Genomic DNA, 14,688 nt, shown 5'->3' on the forward strand with positions numbered 1-14,688 from the left:
GCGAACTTCTGTCCCTGCTCCTGTGTTTGTTCCAAGTGATGCTGACAGGTCAGCCCGGGAGCGGGAGAGGCCACATCATGGAGAGACCCAGGCTCTGGCCTGGAGAGTCCCTGGAGTGAGCTTTCTTTGTTGCTCTAGCAAAAGACCCTGAGCCAGTGGCTTCACACCACACCCCCTTACCCCCTTGGAGTTCCGGAGTTCAGAAGTCCTACCTGGTGTCACTGGGCTGAAAACCAGGGCTGTGCTCCTTCCGGAGGCTTTGGGGACATCTCTTGTCCTTCACAGCTTCTAGAGGCCACCTGCAGCCCCTGGCCATGCCTCTGCCTCCATCTTTAGGTTCAGGAAGGTCGTTCAGGAAGGTCGCCTTCTTCCTTAGTCACCTCCCCCGCCCCCTGTCCATGTGCGGTGCCCCTCATGATGGCTCTGGGCCCCTTGGAGACACCAGAATAATCTGTCTTGAAGTCAGCAGGTCAGCATGTTGCGTCCCATCTGCCCTCATTTCCCTTTCCCATGTAAGTGACCATATTCACAGGTCTGGAAACCAGGGCGGGACGTCTGGGGGGGGGGGGGGCTCTGTTTTCTTGTCTACAAAGTGGCAGTGCCAGTCCTGACCTCCCAGAGGTCTTCAGGTGGTTTCCTGAGATTGTTGATGGGAAAATGTTGGTTGTGTCTGCCCTGACACACCTGCCGATCACAAAGGGGCCGCACAGAGGGCCAGGGGATGGACCATGTCACAGTTCCCACTGAGGAGGGGCTGGTGATGTAGAATGACCCCAGGGAGGGCTCAGCCTTGGAGAAGAAAATGGAAAGAGGGGATGTTACTCGGCCCCCCGCTGAGTGGGCAGCGCCTCCACAGGAGAGAAGACAGCTCAGCCCAGAGAGCTAGACTTGAGACATCAGGGCACTGTCCTAGGTCACAAGGACCCCACAGAGCTGGGGAGAAGTGGAGGGCGGGCAGGGCAGACCGCTGGAGCTGGGTGTTGGCGGGTGGAGTGGACTTGATGGTGAGTACCTTAGGGAGCCGTTGGAGGCTTCTCCGCCGTGCCTGGCTGGACCGGGTGAGTGGATGGCCAGGGGACCCTGCCTTTCCAAGGGAACTCTCTGACCCTGGAGGCTGGAATGGTCTGGAGTTCACTTCACGGCTGGTGCGGAGAAGCCCTGCCTCGCCTGGTCGCTGAGCAGGGCCCACAGGCTTGCTGCCAGCATCCGTCCCAGCCGTTTACTGCCACAATGTCCACTTCCTCTGAGTCCTCAAGACCTCCAGGTCCAGGTCCCCAGCCTGACAGTGTGACCCCAAGCAGGATCAACTCCAAGCAGTTGACCTTTGTCCTCACGGAGATTAAACTGATGCCTAATTAGTAGCCTATGGGCTACTTACCTGGGCCCAGCTTGCAGGAAACTCAAGGCTTGTCCTTGGAGGCCGGTCTGTAAATTACGCCTCATTAGCTAAGATCTTTGTGGGACCTGCCTGCCCTGGTGTGCTCTGGGCACACCAGCTCAATGACCCCGGCGTTTCATGTTGGGGTGTGAAGGCCGTGCTGGCTGAGTCACTCCAATTTCCTTTTCCAATACAGCACCACAGCTAGCAGCTCCAGAGGTGCTGGGCCAGGGGGGGCCAGTGTGGCCGCAGGCTGACTGTCCTCCGGCAGAGCACTTAGCTTCCAGAGCCTGGGCCCAGGTCAGTTTCGCAGTTCAGATGTTCTGAGTTTAGAAATGGAAGTCAGCTGGGCAGGCACAGGAAGAGCCCTGCCGGTCTGGGGCAGACCCCCAACCAAACCCAGGGACGGTCACAGCAGAGGCATGCGGAGACCAAGGGAGCGGCCTCAGGAGTGGTCCACTGAGGTCTTGCCCTGAATGTTTGGAGTCAAAATGAAGGTGAAGCATGGGACTTGGGAGCTTTAGAAGCAAGGTCTGCCAGCGACTTTGTTTTTTTTTTTAAACCTTGATCTAACTTTCTTTTAAATAATACATTGTATTTATTTATTTTTATGTGGGGCTGAGGCTCCCACCCAGTGTCCCCCTCTTGGGAGGCAGGGTTCCACCGCTGAGCCACGTCCCCAGCCACTTCTCACTCGCTGCCCCTCAGCTGTCCACCACGGATGCGTTGTGTATCTTGCGTCCTGGAGTAGCCGTGGCCAGTGTGGCGGGGTTGGGGGGCTCATGCCTGGCAAGAGGTCCTGTGGCGAGTTGCTACTGACCGCCCTCCATGAGAGCCAGTGCTGGCTTCTGGTTGGGGGACTGCACTGGGTGTGACACTCCACTGTCACCATCCCATCCATTCTTCATGGTTTTTGGAATGAGGAGCCCCACACGTCATGTGACGGGTCCTAGTGGGTGCCCTACCTCCTGGGGTGCCCACCTCACGCCTCCCAGGTTCCCCTCCAGGGTCTTACCTCCATTCCCAGGAGGGCAAATGGTTTCCTTCTCTTTGGGCATCTGATTGCCCAGGGTCTGGAATTCAGGAGAGCTGCCTCCTGTTAGCATTCAGAGAGACACTAGAGGGACTATAGTGGGGTGGGTGGGTGGGTGCTGAGTGGGGTGGTTGCGGGAGAGGGGACAGGGATTTAAACATCGCTCCCGGAAAGGGGAACTAGAATCTGCTCTAGGAGGGGACTGGCTCTAGGGTACAACTGTCCCTCGCTGGACTCCAGGGATGCTTGCTAAAGATCCGGGGTCACTTGAAGGATTCCTTGGGTCCTGGGGAGTATTCACCCCCTCAGGCTGTAAAGCCTCAACTTCCCTCAGTAAGAGAAGGAGTCTGGGGGCTGGTGAGTGAGCAGAGAGGCTGCCTTGGCCTCTGGGAGCTGCTCCGAGTTGTCCCTGCCCCGGGCCCCAGCACCTGAGCCTCTGACCCCTCTTGCTGCGCTGTGAGCGTCCTCTTGCACTTTTGACCTTCCCCACACCAGCACAGGGAGGCCAGTTGGAGATGGTGGAGCCCAGAGACGCCAAGTGACTCATCCAGAAGTCACACAGCAGATCAACTCCAGAGCAGATTCCTTGAGGCCCCAACCAGGCTGCTTTCCACTCCACCGGACAGCCCAGGCCCGTAGCGCTGCCAAGGGAATGCAGTCCAGGGCCGGCTCCGAGTTCCCCCGGCAAAAACTGGCTCGCCTGAGAAGGGCAATGAGCGGCCATGGGGACACTTTGGCGTCTCTTTATACCTGAAGCGCATTAGGCCCCCAATCTCCAAAGGGCTTGAGCTTCCCAGGAAACCCTAAGCAGCCACCAAAAGCTGACCCCAGAAGCCCAGCCCTTGGTTTGTAGGCCCCTTGGGGAGGCGGGGCACGGGGTCCCCAGCGGGGAGGCTGACCGCCAGGGGTGGAAGCTGCCAGCCCCTGGGATGCTTCGGAGGAGGGAGGCCCTCCAGCTGGGCGGGTGCCTGGGGGCGGTGGAGGAGGGCGGTGGACGGTTCACGCGGCGGCCAGCAGACTGGCTGCGTGTTGCAACGTCTGGTGGCAGCATCCTGTCCGTGTGTGCAGCTGGGCTAACCTCGCCGGCGCGGAGGCGCGTGTGTGGCTCAGGCCGAGCGGCCCGGAGGCTGCTGGCACCTCGCATCCTATTTGCAGCTCCGGGTTCAGCCGCAGGTCAGCGGCGCCCATGACATCACGGCGTTTGTTTACCGCCGGTCTGGTGGCGGAGGAAGGAAGAGCCGGCGGTCGGGGTGGCTGGAGGGGGACCCCTTTCCTACCCCTGGCTCCTCCCAATCTTTGCCCCCGCCCGCAATCCCGCGCCCCTTTTTCGCCCCCCACCTCGCTCCCTCTCCATCTGCACCCAGGACCCGAATCTGAACCCTCATTCACCCCACACCCCATCCCTCCCATCTGCACCCAGGACCCTGAGCCCGCTACTCGTCCCCACCCCGTCCCCCAACTCTGCATCCAGGACCCCAGCCCGACACTTCCATTCACCCACCGCTCCCACTCCCTCCGCATCTGCGCCCGCGACCCCGCCCCGCCTCCTCGACCTCCCACCGCTTCCCACCCGCTGCCGGTCAGCCAACTGGGCTGGGGCCCAGGCCCCGCCCCAGACCCCCGCGCCACGCCCCCGGACGCCACGCCACGCCCCTCCCGGGCCACCGCCCCGCCCCTGGACCCGCTTTCGAAAAGACCGACCGCAGCCTCCAGCCAGACCCGTGGGGCTGGCTCCGAGGCCCTCCTGCCACCCCCCACCCCCTGCGTCCTGTGAGCCCCGCTGGCCGGCTCCCCATCGCCCCCTTGTTATTGGACGGTGTGATCCCCGGGCGGGGTAGGCAGCCGAGGCCCATCTGGCGCCCTCTTCCTGGGGAGTGGCCCTGGCCACCTGGACTGCCTCCGGCTCACCGCCCTCCTCCCTCTCCTTGGGCTTCCCCAGGTGTTCTGAAAGCTAAGGGACCTGGGGACTTAAGCCACGCCCCTTTTCTTCCTAGACACTGGGACTTGCCAAAGCCCACCCTAGCTGGAGAGGAGGCTGGGGCTCCGGGGTGGCAGCCTCGTGCTGGTTCTGCGCGGCCCCCACCTGGGCCCCTCTTTCTCCATCACCTGAGGGTGCCCAGCACCCGACTGGCCCCCACCGCCGCCCTGGCTCCCACCCTCATCCCAGGCTCCACTGCAGCAGCAGGAACTTGTTCTAAAATCCGGGCCAGAGGCTGTCCTTCCTCTGTTGACAACCCTAGCCAAGGGCTGCCCTTCACACTCAAGTAGAAATCAAAGTGCTGGGGCTGGAGTTGTAGCTCAGAGGCTGGACTGACAGGGTCACTGATGGATGGGTGCAGGGGGAGAGGGGACCAGAGTGATGTGGTGGGGACAGTGGAGAAGGGCCTCAGGGGCAGAAAGAGCCGGGACCCCACACCCAGAGCAGCGGGTGGAGCCATTCTTCGGCTTGGTGGTTCCTGGTCCACCGAATGAGGACTGCAGGACCCACCTGTATTCATTTCCAGTAGCTGCCACAGAGGCGACCCCAAGTCAAGGTACTGGCAGGGCCACACTCTCTCCAAGGGCCCTGCCAGCTCCTAGTGGCTTCCATGGTTCCTTGGCTTGTGGCTGCTTCCCTCCAGTCTCTGTCCCCGGCCTTCCTCCCCTGTCTGTGACGCTTCCATTTCTTATGAGGTCACCAGTCAGTGGTCTTCGGGCCCACCCTAGGCCAGGGCACACTCACCTCGAGAGCCTTCACTCTTGTATTCGCACAGACCTTTTTTCCAAATAGGGTCACACAGGGTCTGGAACCTAAGACTTAACTTTTGGGGGACACACATCACCCTCCCATACCAGTCAGTCCCTGGTCACTGGTGAGGTCTGCATCTCAAGTTACCCAAGTAGGCACAGTGAGCCTTAGAAACTCGAGCCCTGGCAGGCCCCCCTGCTCACGTGGAGACCAAGGACACGTGCACAGCTGGTGCTGACCAGGACAGCAGCTCCAACCTCATGTCCTCCCACCTTGGTCCTGAGGAGCCCCGGGATCCTTGCAGCAGGGCAAGCCCTGGGCACACGTGTGCTCAGTGACACTGTATAATGAACACAGACGCTGTCCCTTTGCTCCAGTGACATCATGGCCAAGGGAATCATGCAGCAGAGGTTGGACTTCAAGCTCTAAGAGCCTGGAGTACAGAATGTCGTCCTCTGTGCCTCAGTTTCCTTGTGTAGAAAGGGGGGTACCCCCGGCTGTCCTGAGCTGACAGGGAACGAGACAGCAGCAGTGCCGAGCAGGGCCTGAGGGTCAGCCAGCACCATGCCATGCCAGCGCTGGTGGTCATCTCTGTGCCTCTCAATGGGGCCGGTTCCAGGCTGGACATCTGCTGGCTGAAGGCTGCCCAGCTCTGGGTTGCGTCAGGACCTGTGGGACGGAGACACCGCCAGCTGATCTAATTTGAGGAGCTTCCTAACAGACCTCTCCCCTAGCTGAGCCAGCAGCCACCAAAACGTTCTCCACAGGCCGAAAGGGGGACCGGAGCCAGCGAGCACCAGGCTCACAGGGCTTGGTGGGGCCCTCTGCCCAGCAACCCCACATGCAGGATCAGAGGGTCCCGGAGCATCTAGCCCAATCCCCAACAGAGAGGCCCCGTGTCTTTGTGGCCTCTGGCCTCCTGGGGTGAGTAGTGGGACCCCGTCATGAACCGAGGCTGCACAGGAATCGTAGCTGCTGCCGTTATTGTTAGCAAGGTCCCCTGGCGCAGAGGAGATCCCTCCGCCCCGGAAACCAAAGTCATTAGGTGGTGCTTGCCCAGGAGACCCCGGCTGGGGGCTCTGTGTTCAGTGACCTTCCCTGGACACTGCCTTGATGATTGACAGACTCACAGAACGTAGTGGACTCCACTGCCCGTCCTTCCCCAAGAGGGCCACACTGGGGCACGCAGACTTTGGAAAGAGGGCTTGTGGCCAAAAGGGCAGGCGGGGTTCGAAAGTCTGGAAAGAAGAGGTCAGGAGGCAGTGCCCAGCCACTGTCGATCCTTAGTGGGTGGGCTAGCAGAAGAGCCATCAGGCCTGTTGGATGTGCCCACGTGACAGGCCAGACCTGGCCAGGGGTGAGAGGTAGGGACAGGGAAGAGTGCGGTGCGACAGCAGGAATCGGGAGCCTGGCTTCAAACTCTGATTAGTAGTATTACCATAGTTTTTGTAGTAATGACAGGTACACCTAATTAAAGTGTCATTGTTCTGGATGGCGGGCAGGGAGGCCCGGGAGGACGTCCACCAAGCCCCCTACCTCCAGCAATCCCCAGGCTCCACCAGAGCCCAGCTTGAGAGTGCTTCCTCGCCAAGAAATCCCACCAGTGACACCAGAGCTCTCTCTGCAGGTGGTTGGTTTTGACAGGCTGGTCCCCACCTGCCCAGGCTGTGGCTGTGGACCAAGGAAGTCTTCTAAGTCAGGAGGGAGGGAGGATGGCTAGGATTCTTGCTTCTGCCACTCATCCCAGGCTGTGTCTCAGGGGGGCAAGACAGGGAGCCCCAGTGGGGGACTTTGGGCAGCCATCGCCCCAGTGACCAGTTTGGAGAGCAGAAGAATCTTCTGGGCGGAGATTCTTTGGTCGCTGTGTGAAAGTGACACCAGCCGGCGTTCACTGGGCCCCCTGTGATCCTCCTGACCCCGCTTCCTTAACCACCCGCACTGAGCGGGTCACCTGAGTTTGAGTACCTCCTAAGTGACAGATCAGAGAATTGAACCGAGGCTCGCTGGCTCTGGAGCCAGGTTCTAGGTCACTGTGCTCAGGACATGGGGGCTTTCTCTTTGGAACTGGACAGGGTGTGGAAGGGGGGAGACCAGAGCTAACCCAGGCCATAAATGCATCTGTGGCGTTTAAGAGCCTCCCCTGCAGGCTCTGCCTGGGCCAGCGGCTCCATGCTTTCCCATTCTCCCCTGGCCACAGGCTGGCTGGGAGGTCCTGGGTGGGGAGGAGACATACGCCCTCCAATCTGTGGCCGCCCAGCCCACCATGCCTTGGGGCCTCTGGCGGGTATTTTCATTCCTTCTGTGAAGCCAAGAGCACTGCTCCAGGTTCAGGACACAGGGCCCGTGGGACCTGAGCTGTCTGCCCATGACCGGCCCAGGGACCTGGACCTTTCCGGGGGGTCACCCGAGACCATCCAGCTCATGTCATGGTGGAGGGTGCTCCAGAGCGGAGTTCCAGGAATGAAGGCCAAGTCCAGGCGTTGGTATGAGCCCCCCGGGAGAGGAAGGCTGAGCTGGGTAGAAAAGCGCACTTGGTGTCCTCCAGTCAGCAGGTTCTTCTAGAGGCCCCTGGGGCCAAGGCCACCGGGATGTCAGCTGAACATCTCCCCTGTCTGGCCCACGCTGGGTGCTGGGGCTGTGTGAATGTAGTTCCCCCGAGAACCTGCAAGCTGTCAGGAAGGCAGGGGTGTTCAGCAATGGGCCAGCGCCCTCACATCTGTGCTTAGTGGACACCAGCAGGGCTCACCTTTGCAGTGAGAACCAGGAGTTCTGCTTTAGGAACTGCAGGACTCTGGGCAGGTCACTTCATCTGTCTGAAGCTCACCTTAAAAAAAGAGTGGGGATACCCACCCACAGGGTACTGAGGGTTAATGTAGAAACCAATCCGTGTCCTTGGCACAGTGCCTGGCCCAGGGCCAGCGCTTAAAAGATGTTAGACACTGTGTGGTGGTGTTGTAGGGAGAACAGAAGGAGCAGCCAGGGAGGTTCTGGAACTGAGGGATATTCAGGCAGGGTTCTGCAGGATGAATAGGAGTCCATGACTTGGCATTTAAAACAGGAAAAAAAAAAAACAGGAAGAGAATTGCAAACAGTTACCTCACAGTGGACGGGAGGCACTGGTAGGGGACTGAGGGACAAGCAGGGGTTGACCCCACAGCGCTGAGTTACCTGTGTGTGCATAACTATTTTGGAAAAGATCTATGGGAAGCTTTACTACACCTTCCATTGTTAAGAGCATAAATAACCGAGTTCTTTAAGGCTTTCTCCCTTATACAGACAAACATAAAGAAGCATGTGCAGCCAGTCTTCCGCCCTGAGGCTCCTCTATGCAGCCCCTTTGCCTGGTAGTTTTGGGGGCTGAGGTTATCCCAGGTGCCTAATGCTGGGCCCCTTTTCTGAACATTAAGTCCCTGAGCATCCTTCCATCCTGTGAGACACTCATCCTTTGACCAGCGAGGGGAGAGGGTCACCGAGGGCTGGTGCTATGATTTTCTCAGCCTTTTCTCCTTGTGGGAAATTCCAGCAGAGAACGTACTGCATGCTAGTGGGTGCCAGCCCCGTGCGCTGAGTCCCACGGGACCCTTTAGAGAAAGGAGATGAGTTTTCTCCCACCAGGAGAGTGAATGGAGCTGCTGTCCGGCTGCCTGACAAAACCTCAGTTCACATCCCAGCCCTGTCACTCATTTGTCTGTGTGGTCTCAGACAAAAAGCTCAGCCTCTCTGAGATGGATATATCATGGCTGTGTCCTAAATGCCCAATTTAAATGAGGTTCCCTTTTTTCTTCTCTATCCCACTTGCCCTCATTGGTGGCCCAGGGTTTCCTGTTCCCTCTGTCTTGCCCACTGGAACAGGGTCTCCCTGCGGCAGGAACTATTCTTTGTTGGATCCCACCACTGGGCTCCATGCCCATTCCATCCCACCTTGGGCTCTCTGTGGTCCTGGCAGGTGGGTGCACAGGATGGTTGTGATGGACACTGAGTGACATGGCATGAGAAGGACCTTCCGGGTGGGAGTGAAGGCTGGGTGCTGGACACCTGGGATTTGGGAGCAGAATCTTTAAAACTCAGACTCCTACCCTGCTGGGGCTTCGCGCATCTGCATGGGGGTGGGGAGGTTCTGGGTTCGAATCCTGTCCCTACCGTGCAGAGTGTGACTTGGGGTGGGTGACCTCAGTACTGTGAAAAGTGGGCAATGACAACTCTGGGTGGAGCCCCGGGGGCCGCGCGCTGGGCCAGCAGAGAGGGCAGCCGCGCAGGGACAGGGCAGCCTGGCCTCTCCCGAGCTGTGCTCCAGCCCGGGAGGAGCAGGGGGCCCGAAGCTTGCCCTCTGCCCGGGGAAGGGAGGCCGAGGTGCCGAGCCACCAGAGCCCGGATTCTATAATCCCTGTTGATGAGTAAACCCCGGCGCTGACCTTGACCCGCCGCTCCGTCCTGCGAGTTCATTAACGGAGGCCAACCAACCGGCTTCCAGCACCGGGAGCCTGCCCCTCGCGGCCCTTCCCACCCGCCTCCAGACCCCGCCCCCCTGTCCTGGCACTAGGAGGGACGCTTGTGCTATCCAGGTCGGGTCACCCCCAGGGGTCTCTGGCAGGGCACCTGGGCAGGCCTGCAGATATAGCTGCCGGCTTCTGGTGACAGAACCCCAGAGGGGTCCAGGTGGGGACCAGAGGAGCCGGAGCAGCTCCACCCGGGAGGGGTCTCATTGCCCTCCCCTGGGCTCTCCCTAGCACCCCGTCTAGGTGACACCACCCGTCCACGGAGGCGCAGCTGGCCCCTAAGACAAACAGATGAACAGTGTCCGCCAGCCTCAGGACCTTGTGCATCCACCAGAGGACCTGGGGAACCCGGCGCAAGGCTGCGCATGCCGCCGACGCACAGCACCGAGCACGCGGGAGCCTTGCGCGGGAACATGGCGAGGCTCGCACTAGCCGCCCTCCCCAGGCAGCCCAGCCCCGCGGTGGCTGTTCTGGGGAGGGAAACCCCTGTCCTCCCTCGCTCAGACCCCTGTGCTGAAGATTGGGGACCCTGATGGCTCCACGGGGGAGGATGCATGGTCTCTCGGCCTGGGAGGTGGTCCCACCTTTGGCCCTTAACTTTTTTTTTTTTTTTTTAAAGACAGAGAGAGAGAGAGAGAGAGAGAATTTTTTTTTAATATTTATTTTTTAGTTATTGGCGGGCACAACATCGTTGTTTGTATGTGGTGCTGAGGATCGAACCCGGGCCGCACGCATGCCAGGCGAGCGCGCTACCGCTTGAGCCACATCCCCAGCCCTGGCCCTTAACTTTCATTAGTTAATTCAGCAGACAGCACATGCCATCCTGGACGCGGGGATATAAAATGAGTAAGACAGCACTGAGTTCTTCGGGGCTCCCAGCCCACGGGGGCAACCTCTGTCTCAGCAGCCCCTCAGAGGGAGCCACCAAGACTCAGGAGCCTGACTGTTGTCCTTGCCTGCCATTGGAAGACAGCAGGGCACGACCTTCATTTCGTCCCTTGCCCCTGCCCTGTCTCCTCCCCAGGTGGACAGTGCTGGGCTCCCTGGTTCCCAGACCACAGGTCTCCTGGTTAGACCCTGGGGAACCTCAAACCCCTGCCCTCCTCACCCTGCCCAGGTTCATGCTTCTGGGGTGGAGCCCTCAGGGACCTTCTGATGGGGACCCCTGCACACCTGTTGGTGCTGAAAGTAACTGCAGGGTTCCAGAGTGACAGGCACCCATCTGGGCCACTGCTTCAGACACCCCGAGGTCATCAGTTGTCTTTGTAGGCATCTAGACCCCCGTACCTTCCAACAAGCTCCCCAGCTCTAAGCTTTCCTTCTGTTGACTTGCCCAGAAATTCTTAGGGTCCCCAGAGGTACCTTTCTGCCTCAGCCATACCTTAGGGATCTGTGCAAGCCCAGTGGTCCCATCACCCATGAGAGACAGAGACAACGGAGCAGGAGGAAGGAAGCCAAGGACTGTCTTCATCCCAGGTTGATATACTCAGAACTGGGTGGGTGGATGGATAGATGGACAGATGGACGGATGAGTGGATCCATGGATGGGTGGGTAGATGGATGGGTGAGTAGAAGAATGGGCGGATGGATGAGCTAATGGGTGGTAGGTGGGTGATGAGGGAGGATGGAAGGAACCCCGGATGACAGGGATGTGGGGGTCTGGTGAGGTGAAGGATGTCGACACCAAATCACATCCTTAGAACAAATGTTTCTTTTTCTTCTCCATGGTCTAAACCTCCCAGCCTTTCCTGGAGGAACACATTCCAAGGCTGTTTTTAGTAAAGTGTCCCTTGGAGTCTCTCTAATTGCAGCGTCTTTGCCCTTGATGGACTTCTGGGGTCCTGGAGACAGCCAACAGGCTTCTCCCTTGTAAAACCGTTTCTGTGTTTCAGGACTTCAATGAAAAGAAATAAAGTGGTTGGACTGAGTGGGGCTTTCAAACTGGGCTTTCCCAGAGCTGTTTTAGGGTTGAGAGAACACTATTATTTCCTTTTTTTTTAAAATAATTTAAGGGGCTGGGGATGTGGCTCAAGCGGTAGCGTGCTCGCCTTGCATGCATGCGGCCCGGGTTCGATCCTCAGCACCACATACCAGCAAAGATGTTGTGTCCGCCAAGTACTAAAAAATAAATATTAAAAATTATCTTTAAAAAAAATAATAATAATAAAATAAAATAATTTAAAAGTTTAAAAAATTCTAATTTAAACAAAAAATCAATGCACCAGAATCCTCGAGTGTGCCAACCCCCGCTCGCCCCACCTGGCTTATTCTTTTTCTAAATGAAAGTTCTGAGGTTTTAAGATAAGCAGTTAATAAACTGTGGTCATTCTCCACTCTGTCAACTCGACTTTCCACTTCCACCGGCAACAATATAAAAGAGAGAGATGGGTCGGGTTCTGGTCCATTGTGACTGGAGCCACCATCTGTAAGCCCCGGTTTGGAAGGCTTGTCTTCCCACATAAGCCATTTTGTTCTCCTTAGTCGTCTTTAGAGTAAGAAAATATTATGAGTTGGACATACCACTTATTTCTCTTGGTTTCACACATCGGGGTTTCCATACTGGGTTTATTTTTGTGTAGAGAAGTTCACTGATAATTTTAAAAAAGGAAAGAAAATAGGGACCCATTGGACTGATCCCCAAGAAACAGCTTCCTGCTCTTGCTTTTCCCAGGTTCTATCCTGAGCTTGTGGGTCCCGGGCCTCCCGCCCTCTGTGCCATCAGAGTTGACTCTTAGTTAGGGCAGTTAGTCTCCCCGTCCTCTAACCCTGGGCTCTCGTGGGGAAAGATGTGCTACCCTCCCTCCCCCAGGTCAAGGGTGAGAACAAGCCAAGCTTCTCCTCTGAGCCCTTATGGGCCAGGCTTTCATAAACTTGCCCCAACCCTTGAACTACCCGCTGTTAAGTCCGAGGGGCGGCCTCCTGGTGAAGTGAGCTGCTCCTAACCTGCCAGGTGAGGCAGCAGTTCATCTCACCTGGAACCTGGCTGCCCCTCTCCCGCCCTCCCTTCCGAGTGTGACCGCAGCAGGGTGGCAGGCCCCCTCAGCCTCTGCAGCCCCGAGGCCAAGCCTCCCCATCCATCCTAGCCCTAGACTAACTGGTGAGAAGCTGATTTGGAAGAACATTCTGGAATATTGTGTAGAAAAACTGTGCTCTTGCTTCTGAGATAATCAGCACTGGGCTGGCAGGAGGCATCCAGCTAGAAGGAGTATATTAGAAAGATTAGTAAGTAATCTATCAATTGGTCGTAAATGGGCTCAGAGACGGGCCTGGTGACACACGCCTGTAATCCCAGGCTTGGGAGGCTGAGGCAGGAGGATTTCGAGTTCAAATCCAGCTTCAGCAAAAGCAAGGTGCTGAGCAACTCAGTGAGACCCTGTCTCTAAATAAAATACAAAATAGGGCTGGGAATGTGGCTCCGTGGTCGAGTCCCTCTGAGTTCAATCCCCAGTACCAAATAAATAAATAAGCTCGGGAACTACTGGTTCACTTAAGAATAGGCTAATTTCCCTTTTAAAAATTCATATTGTTAATTTGCTTTGTATACTTTATTTTGGGGTGAAGTCAGGGAGGGAAATTTAAAGACAAGTTATTTCACTGGACTTCTGATGGTAATAATTGCTTGTTTCATGACCACTTTATTCTCTTCTTCTAGATTGTTCTATGGGGCCGGACTGAGAAATGCCTGAAGGAGACGACGGAGGAGATCCGGCAGATGGGCACAGAGTGCCACTACTTCATCTGTGACGTGGGCAACCGGGAGGAGGTATACCAGACGGCCAAAGCTGTCCGGGAGAAGGTCAGTGGCTTGGGAGGGCCTGTCCTCAGAGCAGCTGAACGCAGGGTAATGCCAGGAAAAGGGGATGTGCTTGCGTGGCCTGGCAGAGTGGCACTTTAGGGGACTTTCCTGAGGAGCTGGTCCAAGTTGCACAGGCAGGGGTTGGGGATGATTGCACAATAGCTGTAGTCACCTGTGGTCTCCTTGGAAATTTAAACCTGTGGGTTTCTCTCCAAGACTCTGAGAGCCCAATGCCCCTCTGCCTCCTGGGAAAATCCTTCTCCTGCCCTCAGTCATCTAGTGTATCAGTTTACTCCAAGAGAGGAAAAACCACCCTGTTGGGTGTCCGGCATGTGGCAATGGTAACTCTTTTATGTACCAATAACTTCATTTATTATCGATGTGACGTGTCCCAGGAAGGGTGCGTGCCGTAAGTCATTTCTAACCCTCAGCACACAGCTGGTCTGGCGCTAATGCCATCTTCTCAACAAGACCGATGCCAGAGAGGTGGTGTGGCTTCCCAAGGCTGCACGCATGTGGTGGGGGGTCTGGTCTGTGCCCTCACAGCCCTGTGTCCCCTCCCACCCGCAGGTGGGTGACATCACCATTCTGGTCAACAATGCCGCTGTGGTCCACGGGAAGAGCTTGATGGACAGCGACGATGACGCCCTCCTCAAGTCCCAGCACATCAACACCTTGGGCCAGTTCTGGGTAAGAGCTGTCCTGGCCGAGAGCCAGCCCTGGGCATGACAGGGAGCCTGGCCAGCTGGGGTGGCAATAGGCTCACCAGGACCAGGACTCGGGCCAGCAGAATGTCCAAGGACAAAGCGGGACCAAGAGGAATGTCCAGCCCCAGAAGTCACTAGACTTTCTGATCTGTGACCTCAGTGTCCCGCAGCAGGGTGCCTCTACCCCTTCCCCTGCAGGAGGGCTGGGCCGCTGGAGTAGCGCGGTCCCGGGTGGACAGGTTTCCCCGGGCCAGGGCAGGAGGGCTGGTGGAAACAGCGGCTGCTTCACACCGACCCCGTCTGCCCGCAGACCACCAAGGCCTTCCTGCCACGCATGCTGGAGTTGCAGAACGGCCACATCGTGTGCCTCAACTCCGTGCTGGCGCTGTCTGCCATCCCCGGCGCCATCGACTACTGCACGTCCAAAGCGTCCGCCTTCGCCTTTATGGAGAGCCTGACCCTGGGACTGCTGGACTGTCCGGGCGTCAGCGCCACCACCGTACTGCCCTTCCACACCAGCACTGAGATGTTCCAGGGCATGAGGGTCAGG

General features: G+C 57.7%; 1 protein-coding gene across 2 annotated transcripts in view; it reads left to right on the top strand.

The window, feature by feature from the left end:
- The window catches only part of DHRS3 (dehydrogenase/reductase 3), a gene marked incomplete at its 5' end in the record, with an annotated part of 32,158 nt that overhangs the window by 10,444 nt on the left and 7,026 nt on the right, over window positions 1-14,688 (top strand). For both annotated transcript variants that reach the window (XM_081307334.1, XM_081307333.1), the window contains 3 exons: window positions 13,288-13,431; window positions 14,002-14,121; window positions 14,449-14,687. In XM_081307334.1, the coding sequence (XP_081163460.1) occupies window positions 13,288-13,431; window positions 14,002-14,121; window positions 14,449-14,687 (503 nt within the window). The remainder of the gene's footprint in view (window positions 1-13,287; window positions 13,432-14,001; window positions 14,122-14,448; window position 14,688) is intronic.

This window comes from Spermophilus citellus, assembly GCF_964194105.1.
Source record: "Spermophilus citellus genome assembly, chromosome: 9".
Classification (NCBI taxonomy): domain Eukaryota; kingdom Metazoa; phylum Chordata; class Mammalia; order Rodentia; family Sciuridae; genus Spermophilus; species Spermophilus citellus.